This window comes from Homarus americanus, unplaced genomic scaffold (genome assembly GCF_018991925.1).
Source record: "Homarus americanus isolate GMGI-L3 unplaced genomic scaffold, GMGI_Hamer_2.0 scaffold52806, whole genome shotgun sequence".
Lineage (NCBI taxonomy): Eukaryota > Metazoa > Arthropoda > Malacostraca > Decapoda > Nephropidae > Homarus > Homarus americanus.
In genome coordinates this window covers 8,253,939-8,271,715 of record NW_024720773.1, presented here as the reverse complement: position 1 = coordinate 8,271,715, position 17,777 = coordinate 8,253,939, and the positions used below count along the sequence as shown (strand labels likewise).

General features: G+C 40.1%; 1 protein-coding gene across 1 annotated transcript; it reads left to right on the top strand.

Annotated features, from left to right (window-relative positions):
- The first annotated feature begins 3,938 nt into the window (after positions 1-3,938).
- LOC121861004 (protein ABHD11-like) lies at positions 3,939-10,174 on the top strand. Its single transcript, XM_042358449.1, has 6 exons — positions 3,939-4,077; positions 5,304-5,460; positions 5,846-6,019; positions 7,433-7,606; positions 8,409-8,599; positions 9,425-10,174. Exons 1-6 carry the CDS (start codon positions 3,971-3,973, stop codon positions 9,558-9,560), a joined length of 939 nt encoding a protein of 312 aa, XP_042214383.1. The 5' UTR covers positions 3,939-3,970; the 3' UTR covers positions 9,561-10,174.
- Positions 10,175-17,777: the final 7,603 nt, after the last annotated feature.

The following is a 17,777-nucleotide window of genomic DNA, read 5'->3' as shown; positions in this document are numbered from 1 at the left end:
CGGAGGAAGGAGGAAGAGGAAGGAGGCGGAGGAGGAGGAAGAAGGAGGAAGAGGAAGGAGGAGAGAGGAGGAGGGGGATAAGAAGAAAGAGGGGAGAAGGAAAAGAAGGAGATAGTAGCAGGAGGAGGAGGAGGGAGAAGGGGAGGATGGATAAGGAAGAAAGAGGAGAAGTAAGAGGAAGAATAAAGAAGGGAAGAAGACAGGTAAGAAGAGGGCGGAGGGGACAGAGAGAGAAAGATGAAGAAAAGAAGGAGTAGAAGAATAAGGAGGGAACGAAGGAAGAGAGAGAGATAGGACTTAGGGAAGGAGGTGCTTGGTGGTCGAGACAGGGGATACTACTCAAGAATGGCTAAGATCTAGGGACCCTCACGTCTCTCCCAGTATCAACAACAAAACAATTTAACTGGATAAAAATACTTGTAAGTGGTCCATTTTAGAACCCCTGGGAGGTCTATGGGGGAGGGGGAGGTTGGGGTAAGAGGAGGAGGGGAGGATTAGAAGGGGCAAAATGGCAGGAGGGGTTTAGTTGTGTTCGAGGGGAGGGATAGAGGTAGGGAGGGAAGGTGTAGGATTAGGAAAGGGAAATGTAGTAAGGGAGGTGAAGGTGAAGGTGTTGTGGTGAGAAAGGGTTGACCTCACCTGTAGACTGTAATTAACCCCTCCCCCCCCTGAGGTATGAGAGTATGAGTAAACACCTGTTGTTATTGTGGTGTTTTTGGGTGCGTTCGTGTTTACCAAGAAAAGAAACTCTAGGGATTTATTTATTATTTCTCGTGGATATTATCGTCTGAAGGCATACAACAGCAACATTGTTCATGACACTAATAAGAGATCACACACACACGACAAGTAAGAACCATGTTGCTCTTATAACACATTCTTCTAAGATAATCTTTAGTATTTTGTAGAGATATTTATAAAGGTTCAGTACCAAAGGAATGATTAGGGAGTACATGAATAAATTAAGACTAACATCCCAGCTGAACTAACTGTGTGTTTAGGGTGTCCATTCTTTACGTGAGTTTTCTGGTGAAGATAAACATTTGTAAGATATACTGGACTTACCCATCAGCTATCATTGGTGGGATCAAGTCTCATCGGGGTGAATCTTGGCTCTGTGATTGGCTAAAATGAGGCCTAGGGGGGAGGAGCTTACCGAAAATGATAAATAGCGACGAGGAGGCCACTTTGTTGACACTCAGTGGAGGACCAGAAGGAGAGTAACACCTTTTCTTGACTTCCCTAAAATTATCAAGGTATTGAAATTGTCGTCTCTTCTATATTATAAAGGAATTTGACTATAAGTTGATAATTTACATACACAAGATCGTAAGTCGCGTGACGTTATGTAGAGGAAACTCGAGTAAGACTGAGCAAATTTCTTACTAGTTATGAGTATTTTTTTTATTCTTGGTTAGTCTAAATTTGATGCCTAAATAATTATAATAATAAATATCGGTTTATTAATAGAGTTGCAACCGGTGCCTGAAAATATACAAACTTACATGTGATTTAGACATAATAATATTGAAAGTGTGTGTGTGTGTGTGTGTGTGTGTGACCCTCACAATATTAAATAAAAAACGTTCTCTTTATTTTCTCCAACATAGATGAACCTCCTTCCGTCACTTCTACTTCTGTGCGCTGTGACCTCCTCCTCCTGGGCCAACGCTCCACAGCATCTCACACAGCGCTCACAGCCACCACAGCTCTACCAATTCAGAGGCCAGCAAAAGCCACACAGCCCAGCATACGAGCAACGTCAACACTCAGTCCTTAGACCGAGAATTTTCGATGAAGTCTCCTCAGCCGGGATCTTTGGGGTGAGTTCTTTTGTCCAAACCCGGATTCAGGATTCACAGATATACTGTATGTTCTTTTAAGTATTTGTTCTTAATTTTAAACGGGAATACGGATCCGGTTGTTGTCGAATCTCTGTACAAATTTAATGCTGTGTTTCAGTCTCCGTGTTAGTGTCTTGAGCATAAGAATCTATAGGAATCCATCTTTGTGTCGTAACTTAAGTGAGTCAGTTAGATATTTAAAGAAACTGTGTGCCTTCCACCTCTCTTTATCTCTATTACTTTCTCTCAATATTTTTGGTCTTCCTTCGCTTTGTTATTCGTTTCTTCCTTCTTCTCTTTCTTTGTGTCATACCTCCCTCCTCTCTCTCTCTCTCTCTCTCTCTCTCTTACTTCGTATTATCAATCCACCTGTTCCTACAGATCGGTATCTACCTGGGTGAACTGGTGGCGGGCACCCTGCTGGCGCTGCTGGTGCTCTACCTGGCGGGGGTCGTCTACGGCCTCTTCACCGGCAAAAAGAATCTCGCCTTCTCTCTAAAGGGACGGTCAGTCGAGGACATCCAATACGCCTTCAACGTGGCCCAACAAGTATACCAGGCCATTGAGTCCTTCCAGTTAAACTACATGGAAGAAAGTTTGTAAACACTAAACTTTCACTCTGTATATATGAAAAAAGTTTGTAAAATTATCTACCTTTACAGGCTGTTATGAACTTTCAGTCAGGATAAATGGAAAAGAAATATTTGTAAATTTCTCTAGTTTTTCAGATCATAATTTCCAGTCTGAATTAAGTGGCTAAAAAGATTGTGAACACGAGAAAATTATGTACTTTGTCAGGTGCTTGATATCTTCCGGACTGAAATAATGGAGGTTAATTTAAATAATAATCCTATTCTGATCTCTACTAATTATTGAAAGTTCTAAGATTTTAATGATTAAATCAAATGACTGAAGACAGACTTTAGTTGGAATGAATGAAAATCTATGATCGAGAACGGCTGTTGACTGAATGTACACAAGAACTAATTACTAGCAATTTACAGTTAGATATTTAAGATCTATAAGTTTTACTGAATAATGAGCATTTATAGAGAATAAATGAATAAATAGAGACTTTGTAATAATGAGATTACTTTGTCAGACGAAACACAAATTAATGTTATGTGTTTGTAGGTTTATTATAACTTATTGTATTATTTATTGGAAGATTTATTTATTTTCATGTGATAAAATGTTTAATTATTTTTTATTATTTATCTATCCTTCCGTATAACCTTAATTGCATTGAAACATAAATATTCAAATGTTATTGTTCAGTTGAAAAAAAAGACCAAACGGACTATTGTTTTTGGCCAAACGAGTGTACTGCCTCCTCTTCTGTGCTGATTATTAGGGCTAGAACCTATTTTAACCGGATTTGGGGCTACATTGACTGGAATTTTGCCTTTTTCGGTTTTATATTGATATAATCACTATCTGCATCAGCCCGGTCATCACCCCAGGCACCAAACGAGGCTATCGTAACCACCCAAGTTCCTGTATATTCTGCTTATCTTTACAACCTTTACAACATGAGGAAATTGATATGTGTTAATTATAAAAGTGTCACTGATGTTTAATGATCAAAATACAGACTCTATTTCGATACTGTATTCTCGGAAACTTGCTAAAACAGGGAAAATTAAATCGATTGTTAAAGGTCATTGTCTTCGTATGATTTTTAAGCTCCAAATACACAGTAATATGATAAAATAAGGCTGAAAAGTATTTAATATAGCTTGAATTTATTATTTTTTATACTATTAATAAGATAAAAGTCAAATTTAAGGCAAAATACTGATTAATGTTACATTTAAAGATTAAATCCCAAATATTCTGTTTATAAGCGACGTACATCGTTCTTATCCAGTACAATGACTGTGGAAAAATATAATCTTTTAGAGAGATATACGATATAAAATAATAAAATTCGATAATTATATTAAGCATAAAGTCAAATATATCCAAATTTATCAGTGTATTGGTTTAATTCAGTTAATTATGGTGATTTTGACATGAGTTGTCAGTTTTATGGTGTTACTACTGGGAGAAGAAGAGCAGGTGTAGTGGATAAGAAGGAAGGATGTGTTTACTAGTGAGCTGCGTGAGGTCAGAGGAGCAACACCATGAAGAACTTCCTCAGAACTACCGCCAAATATCTTAATTTTCACCGTTATATAAAACTGCCAGCAACTCAAAATGACACCAGGCAGTTATCTACAAGTTCTAAATGGTTAGTTTGGTGATAGTTGAGCTTTTAATGCATTTAGAGGTTGTCAAAATTACGTATTATGTAGTGGATATTTAATTTATGCTCGTGGATTTTTAATGTTTTTTATCTGGATTTTTACTATGGTCTTATTAATTTAGTACACGGGATGATATTCGGGCTGGGGATCAAGCAAACATCAATAGGCAGTGACCACCAAGCCTTGACACTTCCCACAACTCGAGATGACAAATATAATCACTCGAAATATTTCTGGTTGTAAAGACTGTCTCAGTGGTGATAACTTCGGGCTATACATAACATCTGTCGTGTTATTTGTTTTATTGAAATATTTAAGTTTTGTTGAACGTAATTCCTGTGACAGAACAAAGAGGACTATACCAAGGCCTCCTTATCTTGGGTGCCAGACTGGTGTGTATATTGCTTCATAAGTGCATCTCGAACTGTCATAAAGCCTTCGCTAGTCTTGCACTTTATGCATTAAATTGGCCAAATTGGTGAAGGTCAGTCGAGAAACTAAGCTGCTTTGTTTCAAGGAGTTTGGGGAGGAGGGAAGCCAGATGGGTCACTGTCCTAAAATGTTAGGCTTGAGATTTCACCATTGGCCTGTTATTCCATGCTTATTGCAGTGATGATATTGTAGTTTAGATACTACATTATATTATATATTCCAGTTTGGTATTAGATTTTAACAATCTCTAGTGTAAACCTTTTATTTCCAACTGTTATCCATTCCTAGGTACATATTTGTAAATACTGAATGTGGCCAATTACATGAAACCCGTGAATGTCTGCTGGTCGTCACCGTCTCATTGAACTTTTTTATTTTTCAGTATTTTTATTTTTATGGAAAGGAAGGAGTTGAAGATTACCTCCTACCATTATGACAGGAGTACAAGCCCTACTTCTCTACTGTTAGTTCTGTGATAGCAAACCTCATTGAACTGTTGTCTGTAGCATTTTATATCCGACACATCCAGGCTATGAATTATGAGTAGTGGATGAGTGTAACAAGTTACCAAACATCATCATTAACTCGAACACGCTGGATAGCTTCAAACATAGGTTGGATGGATATACGAGCAATAGGGGTTGGGTGTAACGGGACTGCCCAGTATGGGTCAATAGGCCCACTGCAGTTTCCTCCATTCTTATATTCTTATGAAATTTGATGCTGTACAGTATTTGTTTGCAATTCTGTATTGAATTAATGAATTCTTCCTTTTCAGGGATGTACCAATCAGCATGGCATATTCTTCCTTCCAGACGACCTTACCTGATAAAATTAGCAACAAGCCGCCAGTGGTCATTATGCACGGCCTGATGGGAAACAAGTTGAACTGGAAATCAATAGGGAAGGCTTTGAATGAGAAGACTGGGAGACTCGTGAGTATCCTGTCTTAAACTGATGAATCTTGATAGCAATCCCAGTAAAGATATATACAGTATACCAGTAAGTATAGCCCAGCGAGGACAGTATATATATAATCTATATCATAATGGTATACTGTATATGCTGTTCTGCATATATATATAGAATATTGTTTTCATGTTACAAGTGAGGATTTTTTGTTCAGTGTTTGAGTCAAGTTGGTTTTAGATCTATTTTATGGATATATTTAGCTGCTCTTGGGTGTCTCTAATGAAAAAAAGACCTTCTGCTCCTGTATTTTGAGCTTGAAGAAAATGAATTAAGAGTACAGTACCGTACTTTTGAACAATAATACTTTACTTGAGAATTTTTGTGAACTTTATTCTATTTTTATTTTAGATTTATGCCGTGGATGCCCGTAACCATGGTGACAGTCCTCACGCAGCCACTCACAATTATCCCCTGCTAGCTGAGGACATCTTGTACTTCCTGAAAGAACACAACATTCCAAAAGCTGTACTGATAGGTCACAGCATGGGAGGTCGTGCGGTGATGGCTGCAGCACTGTTGGAGGTCTGTGGTGGTGTTCTGTGATGTATCGCATTTAGAATATCCATTTACTTATGGATGGTTGGTATTATCCTTTTGTTATATATCACTACATTCATTTCTTATACAGTTGTAGTTAAGTAAATATATCATTGTATAGATTGATGTACAAAAATAAGTTCTGTACATTGATATTTCACCAATTTCATTGTGTTAATGGGTGACACACTATCCAAGGAACCTCCTATATATTATTGAAATATATAAATTATTACAGGGTACCGGTAAGTAATTTTTTTGAGGTACATGTACAGTACTGTAGTTCATTTTGTAGTTTAAGATGAGGATCCTTTTATATTTGAAAGTGGAAGACTGATTAGAATGTGTTTAGTATTGTCTAGATGTTTGTGGGTCGTTGTGGATTATGGTACAGTTCTGTCATGTAAGTTGGTAGGAATTTTTGGGTTGCCTGGAAGTTACTCCCCTTCGCTTCCTATCCAGCTTATTTCACCTTTAGGTTAACTGCTCTAACACTTGCCTAACCTATGCCTCTCTCCCCAGGTAGCATTAGGGTATTTGATTATCAAGTGATATAAGCTGGGTACTTCTCTTTAGTCAATCCAAGTTTTTCTCGAGGGTAGAATCTTGGTTGGGATTACATTCTGAGTGTTTGATTTCTCTATGATATTTCAAGGGGAGTAAGAGTAGTGTATACTGAAATGTTGATTTTTGAGATGCTGTATTAGAATTTTGTACTGTATACCATTAATACATAGATTCATACAGCCCCACAAGGCATATCTTACATACAACCCCACAAGGCATATCTTACATACAGCCCCACAAGGCATATGTTACATGCAGCCCCACAAGGCATATCTTACATACAGCCCCACAAGGCATATTTTACATACAGCCAGTGTACAGTATTTGAGATTTGCTTAATAACCTATAATGCAATGCAACTTAACTTTACCTTACATAGATAATAAATAATGGGACTCAAAATATTCCTGGTAACTTTGTGTATGAGAAGACTCCCAACTTTCATGAGATGGCGAGTTACCCTTGTACTGTACGACATAATAGGTGCTGGATTTAGTGTTGTTGTTGTTAGGTTTATTGTCCACAGGAATTACATAACATTACTGAAGGCTAGAGAACATGGAATATTAAGTACCTGTTATGCCTTTAGCTATCTGGTAAATGCTTAACACTACAGATTGCTATAGAGTTTGTAAATTGTTATAGTATAAATTCACCTGTTTGTATATGCACCAGTTATGTAAATTGTGGTGATTAACTGCTGCCTCCTCTAGTCTAAAAATACAGGAGGTGAAACAGGTTTAAGAGTATAAAGAAGATTGGATTAGATATAGAACTCGGAATACTCGCTGTACTTCCTACACGATATTATTTGACTCAAAATTTTCACAGCCTAGCGTTGTGGACAAATTGATGGTAATGGATATGTCGCCTATAAGAGTTTCGGACAGCATCAATTATGTGCCCCGATTTATGGACATCATGCGAAGAATAGAAGTACCGGCACATTTGACCATACAGGAAGCCCGGACTTACGTGGACGAGCTGTTAAAACCGGCCATTGTGGTAAGCTTCACTATTAAAACTCGGCAGCAATGTGGAAATCAGCTGTTATGACTTCTCAAATGTAAACCCTTTATCATTTGAAATTTTAACTTTTAATTGGATATACATGTAATGGAAGCTTTAGTGTACGTGTGTCTGTAAAAGTGGGTCCCATAGTCCTGCCTAACCATTGTGTAAGATGGTTTTAATGTGATAAGTGTTGCATTGTTCCTAGGGGTACAGTCAAAGTTGTGTTACATCCCCCTTAGCGTCAAGTACTGAAACCCACTCCAAAAAATATGGGTAAAGTGACGGTGAACTTTACCCAAATTCTTCATCTTGGGTTTCAGATCATAAGGTATAGTTAGCGTAAGTGACTTTTCTTTAGCTGTACCTGTAGTAGTTGTATAGGGAGCTTTATGTTAGTACTAGTAATAATAGTAATACGTTAGAACTAATTTTACAGGATTTTATGAACCCTCTTTGGCCATTCCCTCAGAAACCGATAACATGATGCCTTTGCTCTCCTGTACAGTAGTCATAATTAATGTAACCAATCCTGTCTGCAGAAGTGTTAGAGCCCTTCTTGGTTACTGAAACCTATAGTCTTCACAGCAATGTTTTTTTAACTATCTTTATTAAATTCAGTAGCTAAATAGTGTTTTATCTTCGTCCTGAGGTGTGGTGCCCCTGTATGGTTCACTAGGTGACATTAAGTGGCAAATGTTTTTTTCCAAGAAGCCATAAATTTTGGTTAATAGTTTAATTTACAAAAACTTTAAAATGTTTTTTCCACGTCTCTAAATTTTCTCCCGCGTTTCAGGAAACAGCCGTTCGTCAGTTTTTACTCACCAACCTCGTTCAAGTTGACGGAGGGTACAAGTGGAGGATTAATGTGAATACCCTCGCTGTGCACTTCCATCCATACATAACCACCTTCCCCATCCTGGACAAGTACAGATCCTTTGAAGGAGACACGGCATTTATTGCAGGAGAACTGTCGGACTACATAAGGTAAGAGCCGTGGCAGTGTGACCTGAAATACGAGTAACAGCCGTGAGCCTGCTGTTGTGTAGACTGTGTTAAGTGTAGTCTGATTCTCTAGTGAGTGTTCTTGTTGTATTGACCAATTATGACCATTCATTCTCTATCAATGTATCCAAAACTATTGAATTAACTCCTCCTTAGGATGTTAGGTCAAAATTATGCATTACTGTTTATCCTGAAGACTTTGTTAGTAAAGTATGTGCAATAAATAGTATTTTTTACAATCCTCCTGGTATTGTTACACAGGTCTAAATGGATCCCTTGTTGTATTACTTTAATCGACTTCCAACAATATTGTGCAGTAGTGTATTAAAGATTTCTGGTCTAAGATTTGTATATATGTCAATTAAACATACACCTCCAGTTCACTGTGATATTGAACTGTACCACTTAAAGATTTTATAATTTCTTGCAACCTTTTTTATTGTACATCTTGAAGCTCTTACTACAGTGGAAATGAGATGAATTGAGAGGTTATTTTCCTTCACCCTTGGTAACACCTATTTTGTTCCTAACTCATTCCATAGAATTTAGTTCATAGTTTTCTGTGGTAGTATCTTTGTTAGCTTGAAATTGACTTTTAATGGAAGGATCAGCAGGTAATTTTAGTCCATTACAGTTGACTAACCTGTTCTATATTATCTTAAGCTACCAAAGTAGGCATTTGAGAGGTGTATGTCTGCACCAATCTTGTGGTCCATCTATATACTGTATATTTAGCAGGAAAAGTGTTGTATGCATGAAAAAATTAATGTGTATGTAAATTATACCGGTCGTCCATTTTTATTTCAGGAAAGATGATGAAGATAAAATCATGGAGCTGTTTCCCCAGGCAACGTTCCACTATATAGAGGGGGCAGGTCACTGGCTCCATGTTGACAAACCAAAGGAAGTTATCGAACTAATAGTTTCTTTATTAGAGCCTTAATGAAGAAACACTAGGTAACCTACACAAAACTGCTAAAAATGACAAATGTTAATTTTTTTGTAATTTATATGTGATGTATTGGTTCAAACACAAATGCATGTACTGTACAATACTTGTATGATTAAATTGTGTATGCATGTATTCATTCACCATGCATGCATTATTATATACATACAGCTGTATGTGTACATATTCAGGTAGAATCTCTTGTCATAATAAGGAAACCTACATGTACACACACATTACATGTTTACAGACACTCACTCACTCGTGCCCACAGCTCCCCTGTCACATTTGCTTAAATATTGTCAGTTTCCCCTGTCTGTTGATGTGCCTCAAGTTTTTACTTCACTGAAGACGTTTGGGGTATGTTGTTTATATTATGGCCCGACACTGAAAAAATTAACTTTAGTTTTGGGTCTTGGCACAAAAGTGTTTGCTATTTTTGTTCTTTGTTAAGTTCAACCAAATTGTCGTAACTGTTCCATGTACTGTATATACAACTGGTTAGTGTCCTTGTTTTGAAAGTGTTTTTAATGTATTTATTTCAAATGAAAGTTTGTGTGTAAGAAATGTAGTTATGTATATATTGCTAATAATAAATCCCAAAGCATTGAAACTCCACAATATAAACCTTTGTCAGTAGACTCGTCAAACAGACGATGCCGTTTCTTTGAAGGCTGTAAAGAGTGGCACGAGTTTTGAAATGTTTTAATTTCTTATATTGTAATGGTTTTAAATAACCTTGTGAAAGACATTTATCTAGGGGCATTTTGTAGCTTGCCAATACTTTAACATTACTGTACTGTATTGCCAACTATAAATGAATAGAAGAGTGAACCGATCCTCGTGGGAAACTAAAACTGATTTTGAATGGAATTTGATCAATACTGTCATATACCAGTAGCTTGAAGGCTTCTTAATGTGAAAATTATAAAGGGTGATGTGAACCGTGTGGTCTCCCTTATCACTGTGGGAAGGAACTCCAGATACGAAACATTAGCAGGTGATTTGTCTGCTTTATCAAGGTGTAGACCTCTATTCCACTTGGTTTTATTGATTATAAGGAAGATAAAAAGTCTACTTGGGTCATTCCTCTCAAGACCTTAGTGACGGCTTGCAGCTGAAAAGGTGTCGGTGGTAGAAAATACACAATGCTTGCAGGATCGAGGCATTGTATCCGTGAGAGACCTGTTAATTATGTTTGAAGACCTCCTATATTTTCTTGTCGATTATTACAAGGCACGAGTAATGATTCGGGAAGATGGTAACCTGGTGATCTTAATGAACAGTATTGATATTAATCTGAATTATTCCAACAGGTAAGGAGCCTTGTGTATAAGTGAAAGATGGGGCTAAAGAAAGGTGATGTAACTAAGGTACATAAACTATCCCAGTGACAGTGAACATGTAGGAATATTTTTCAATTAGACAAATTTAGATAGGAATTGGATAAACATTGGTTTGGAAATTGTTGTAAATGAGTAGAACAAGTTATCAAACACCATCATTAACTTCAATTTCCTGGGAAGCTTCAAATGCATGTTCTACACAGATGTACGAGTGATGTGGTTGGGTATAAACAGGGCTGCGTAGTGCAATTTCCTTCATTCTTATTTTCTTATCATTCTTCCTTCTTTACTAGTACCAATAGGATCTTTGCATTCTATATTTACTTCTTTCAAATGTATTTCTTCTGTTATTAACCATCTGTCCAAATTGATGATGGCATTCCTTACACTGGCATGGGGAAGCATTAACCCCTTTCATTGGGGGACGGTAACTTTTAATGTTTTATTCAGCTCAGAAGGGCACCAGTGCACAAGTGGTTAGAAATATCGATCACAAGAATAAGTGTTTTAGGCCATAGAAGCTTAACATATCACAAACAGAGAATATATACCCAGACAACTAAAGACTAAACATACTGGGGAAAATTGATATGTAAAATATATCCAAAATTTATAAGTTACTATTGACTGATAGTTCATATACTGTATACTGGAGACATAGATGGTAAGGTATTTAATATTTCTCGGGTTTTTAGGGCGAGGTAAATGGTTTCATTAAAGGGCATAAGGCTGGATAAAGGGTTACAAACATGAAAACTGATCATTAAGTCATCATATTGAAGGGTTAACTTTAAATTATTGTATTGAAAGGGTCAAATTATTATATTCATCGTATTTAAAGGGTCATTTCATTTTACTTAAGGACCTAAGTCATCCTAATTAAAGAATCAGTTCATGACATAGAAAAGGTTAAGTCATTATACACAAGGGTGAAAATATAATGAGTTAATTCATTGTACTTAAAGGAATTTTATTGAAAGGAATGAATTGTCGTAAACTAGCTGTTAACTTCTGATTACCATTGGAATAGGGGAGGCAGGGAGGGGCTAGGTGCGTCAGGGAACCAGCGATCGGGTGAAGAAAAAATGGAGGCCTCAGTGTGACGTCTGACGTGGTGCGGGTAAGGTGTATCGCTCTGTCTTCCAAACTCTCCTTCACGTGGTTGTAGTTTTTTAAATATTCGTACGATAAATTTGTACATAAATGATAAGAAAAATAGACAACGAATCAACTTATACCACATATATATTACGCCACAAAGACAGTGACTGAAAATAACATCAAAATTAAACTTACGTGGGACAAATTATCAAACATAAACTTGGGAAAATTAATCCCCCATAGCTTTTGTTAGCGTGAGTATTAGTTACCCCACAATGAAAAATGCTAACACTTCAGCTAACAACATGTTGATAAGTGTGTTAATAGCTCAAGGGTGTCGCTATGTTAGTTAAAGGTCCCTCTAGCGTCGATTTAAAGACCCTCGCCTCTCTCAAGGTAAATAAACATTGGCTTGTTTCTGTACAGTAGTTGTATTGTTGTGATGCTGTGGCTGTTGTTATTGCTTGTTATTAAGATTTTTATTATTATTATTGTACTAGGATTTTTTTTTTTTTTTAATCTGATCAATACCCTGGACATTCTGAGGCCAGTTTGAAGCCACATGCACTTGATATTAGGAGATATTCTGAGGTCAATAGTAATTACTTTTTTATTATACTATACAAAAAACGCCTGAGTACAATAATGCATTAAAGAAAAAGCATTGGAATTTTCTAGTGAAAAGGGGAGTCCGGACCCCCAGAACCCCCCCCCCCCCTGGATCCGCTCTTGCAAGGTCAAAATGGAGTCAATATCCTACTGAGACTCGATACTAGAAAACATAATGAGGTTAGGTTAGGGTTATGTTAGGTTAGGTTATGTTAGGTTAGGGTTATGTTAGGTTAGGTTAGGGTTATGTTAGGTTAGGTTATACCCCTAATGGAACGTCTATATAGATTTTTTGGGTGTTGATCTGCATTAGGGGAGGGGGGGGTTAAACTTCAGGTGTACTAAACATAGGAGTTACGGTAATCTTCAGGTGAAAGAAGCATGGATGGCTAATCTTCAGGTGATCCACGATTATAAACAGGTAGAAGAAGTCGCGTGTCCAAGGTAGAAAAATGCTGGTGTTGACAGTCGTAAACCAATCAGCTGATCTACTGTAAACAAACCTCACCACGTGTGTTGTTGAATCACTCTAACGGGGCTACTGTTCATCTCAGTGACATTTTCATAGATTTTTTTTTAGTGATATTTTATTATGGTCCGTAAGTGAAGAATGAATAAGGGTTAAGATAAAGTCTCAGGGTAATTTTGGTGTCATTTTTGTCCGCCATTAGTGTGTGTGTGTGTCACCTTAAGCTAGGAGGCCTTAGGTAATCCTCAGATGCTTGTAGTTCCGTTGGGTGAAATGCCAGTAACACAACCCTGGTATAACGCAACACAACCGTGATTTAACGTAGCACAACCCTGACGTAACACAACCCTGTCCTAACGCAACGCAACCATAACATAACACCTCTTAGGAAAAGTAACATGAGCTCTTCCACGATAACATTAAGCAAGTAGGAGCCATTGATATTACGAAACTGAGTCACTGAGCCACGACGCAGTAACCGGGAAGAGATATTTTGATGTCGACACCTTGGCCATGTAAGAACGTATCTATTATTTGATTGGGGGTTAAAAACAAAAATCTATAAACAAACGTCGACTCAAAAACATTCAGCTATGACGAAAAACAAAAGAGCATCGACTCGGAAACATCCAGCAAGGACAAAAAAAAAAAAAACATCAAGTATAGACGATAAAAAAACCGATTCAGAAACATTCAGCTACGACGAAAAACAAAAGAGCATCAGATTGTTGCCATTTTTGAAGGATTGTCACTTTCTACTTGTGATATTTAGGCTTTATTTTAACTTTTATTTTTTTTTCGTATTAAAGAGAGAAAAACAACTGAAGAGTGATATTTCCTTCCCGCCAAAACTAGGAAAAGGAGGATGGTTTGATGACGTCACTCGTGTTATCACCTACTTGCTTCAATCTGCGTCGTGAGTGTTGCTTAAGACGAGGAGGGGTGAGGGGGGGTGAGGGGTAGTGAGGAGGTGAGAAGTGAGGAGTGAGGTGGAGGGGACGAGGATGTAGGTGGAGGGTGAGGATGAAGGTAGTAGGGTTGAGGGGTTTGAGGAGGAGATAGGTGGAGGGGGTGGAGGTGTCAGGGAGGCGGGGAGGAGGTAGGGCTTATCATAACCTCCCCACTGAGGGCACTTGTAACCCTCTCGACCAGCAGATTGATGCACGGTGAGAGGTCTTGTGACCTCCCTCCCTAGGGGCGTAGAGAGGGGCCGGTGGTAGAGAGGGGGTGGTGGTGAGGGGTGGGTGTGGTGTAGGAGGTGGTGGGGAGGTTGTAGGGGGCGTGGCGTGTAGGGGTGGGTGGGGGTGTAGGGGCGTGTAGTGGTCGTGCAGTAGAGAGGGGTAGAGAGGGCGTGTAGGGGAGGTGGTAGGGGCGTGTAGGGGTGGTAGAGAGGGGCGTGGCGCGGTAGGAGGTAGTGCGTAGTTGTAGAGGGGCGTGTAGAGGGCGCGGTGGTGTGAGAGGGGCGTGTAGGAGTGGTGTGGAGGGGGTGTAGTGGTAGTTGTAGTGTGGGGGGTGTGTAGAGGGGCGTGTGGGGGGGTAGGGGGGGTGTGGGGGTGTAGAGGGGGGTTGTAGGGTGTAGAGGGGTGTGTGTGTGTAGCTTAAGGTAGTGGGGGGGGGTGGCTCGTGGGGGGTGTAGGGGTAGTAGGTGTAGCTGTAGTGTGGTGGGGTGAGAGGGGGTGTAGAGGTGGTTGTAGTAGTCATCTCATGCTCTGTGTTGTCTTAACTCGTGTACCAGATGTGAAGGTGTGTGTGTGTGTGTGTGTGTGTGTGTGTGTGTGTGTGTGTGTGTGTGTCAGTACTTGGTCACACCTTTAACACCCCACAGGTGCACCCCTCACAGGTACACACCCCACAGGTACACCTCACAGGGTACACCCCACAGGTACCCCACAGGCACACCCCACAGGCACACTCACACCCCACAGGTACCACAGGTGCACACCCCACAGGTACACCCCACAGGCACACACCCCACAGGCACACCCCACAGGTACACACACAGGGCACCCCACAGGTACACCCCACAGGCACCCCACAGGCACACACCCCACACACCCCACAGGTACACCCCACAGGCACACCCCACAGGTACAACACACACCCCACAGGCACACCCCACAGGTACACCCTCACAGGCACACCTCACAGGTACACCCCACAGGTACACTCCACACACCCCACAGGTCACACACCCCACAGGTACACCCCACAGGCACACAGGTCACAGGTCCCCACAGGTACACCCCACAGGCAGGTACACCCCACAGGCAGGCACCCCACAGGCACACCCCACAGGTACACCCCACAGGTACACCCCACAGGTACACCCCACAGGTACACCCCACAGGTCCCCACAGGTACACCCCACAGGTACACACAGGTACACACACAACACACCCCACAGGTACAGGCACAGTACACATACAACATCAAACACACCTTTCAATCATTCTCTCTCTCTCAACCGTCTGCCCTGCCCTTGCTAACCGTCTGTCCTAATACTCCTGGTAACTCTGCTCCTGCACTGCCCTCTGTCCTTCCTGGTCTGTCCCCCCTGCTGCCTCTGCTCCTGCTACTCCTGGGCCGGACCAAGAGCCCTTGAAGCACTACGCACTGTGTGAAGAACTAGTTAACATGTGTGTTGGACCACGAGCTCAGAGGGCGTTATACTGTGAGAGATAGTTTTATCTCTCTCCTCTGTTTTTTTTTTTTTTTTACTTTTACTTTTTTTTCTCATATTTGGTTTTCGTTTTATTGTTTCTTTTCTTAGATGGGGGAGTGTGTGTGTGTGTGTGTGTGTGTGTGTGTGTGTGTGTGTGTGTGTGTGTGTGTGTGTGTGTGTGTGTGTGTGTGTGTTGCTGAGGAGCTCTGGTCTTCTTCTGATGGGGACACACGTATAGGTTAGACTAGAGGAGGAGGAGATGGAAGAGGATGTTAAAGGGGTCAAGACGGACTCATAAACACCGCCTTAGGAAGTACTGCAGGAGAGGTCACGTGGGTCCTCTGAAAATCCTCTCCCCCATTCTGTTTACTGTTGTTGTGGAGGAGAAGAGAAGGATGAAGAGGGGAATAAGGAGGAAGAGTAGGAGGAGGAGGAGGAGGGGAAGAGGAGGAGGAGGAGGAGGAGGACTACGAGGGTGTCAGTACCTCCCAAATGGCCCTATACTTTAGTCTTATTTTGCTTCCATTTTGTTGTTATTCTCGTGTTTATTATTATAGTTTTCTTCATCACTTTGTTCTTGTTTTGTTGTTCTTCGTGTGCGTCTTCGTCCCCGCCTCGTCCGTGGTACAATCCTCGCCCTGGACCTACCACACGAACAGCAGTGAGAGACGTGGAGGGATTATCTTGTAAACCCGACACGAAAGTTGATCCTCTCCTAAGATCAGGGACTCTTGTGGTGAGGGACAAAACCTAAAGTAAACCTAACTTATTCATAAACCAGGGGATTGGGGACGTTCGGGGTGTTAGTGTGTGTTCGACTTCAGGCAATCGTATACGGGTAACATCTGGTTGTGTTTTGTTACTCCTCTCGACGTCCCTGTCTCTCTCTCTCTCTCTCCTCCTCCTCCTCCACTCCTTCTTGTCTCATTCTTCTCCCTCTTAAAGTGTCTCTGCTTGTCATCATCATTATTACTGTCATTATCATCATCCTCTTCTTCATCTGTTTCTCATTCAGCTCCCTCCTACCCTCCTCTCCTTCTCTCCCTCACTCTCCCTCCCTTCTCTCCCTCCATTCTTCACCCTCTTGTCCTTCATCTTTACCATCTGCTTCTTTAATCCTTCCCCTCTTCCTTTTACTTTTCTATCTTATCACCCACTCCCTACCACACCCTCCCCTTCTTCTTTTCTTCCTCTCTCCTCCTTCTCTCCTCCTCCTCCTCTCTCCCACATCTCATTTGTTTGCGACAGGAGTATAAGATCCGGGTATGTGTGTGTACCCTATTTTAAGTGACCCTCTCCTGGGAAGACTCTCGGATCCTATGTCTACGGTGATATAAGGATACAGTCTTATAACAGTAGTTTCAGAATGGGTTCAGGACCTCCAGTGTATCATATTAAGGGATTAAGTGGTTTAGGAATGACTGTGAGTTCCATTATTTATGTTCTGGCGTTTATATTCAGTCGTTTATAGTAGTAAAGGGATATAATTTTATCACAGTGCCCCCGGAATAGGTTCAGGACTTAAGTTTTTTTTTCATGATTATATATTCCCATAAACCAGTTAGCATCCCCAGGCCTTTCAAACAAGGCTTAGATTTTTTTTTTTTGGGGGGGGGGGAATATTCAATTATTTAATTCCTTGTGTGTAATCTACAAGAATAAAAGGAATCCAGTATAATAACAAGATGCTGAGAAACAACAGGGAATTAATGTACAGTATAAGTATCTTCATGTTTAGGCATCTATAGAACGTAGAGGATCCAATCTTATCCTGTTCCTTATATTCAATCGTCTATAGCAAGAGAAGGGTCCAGTCGCATCACAGGATTCAGTGTTTAGTATCCAATTCTTCATGTTCACTCCTTAGTAACAAAATTAATTTAGTCTTAACCCTTTGACGACGACTATTTAACCCTTTGGGGAGGATATTGTTTAACCCTTTGAGAAAGATGATTTAGCCCTTTGAGTAAGACGGTTTAATCCTTTGAGGACGTTAATAACCCTTTGAGAACAATTATTTAACC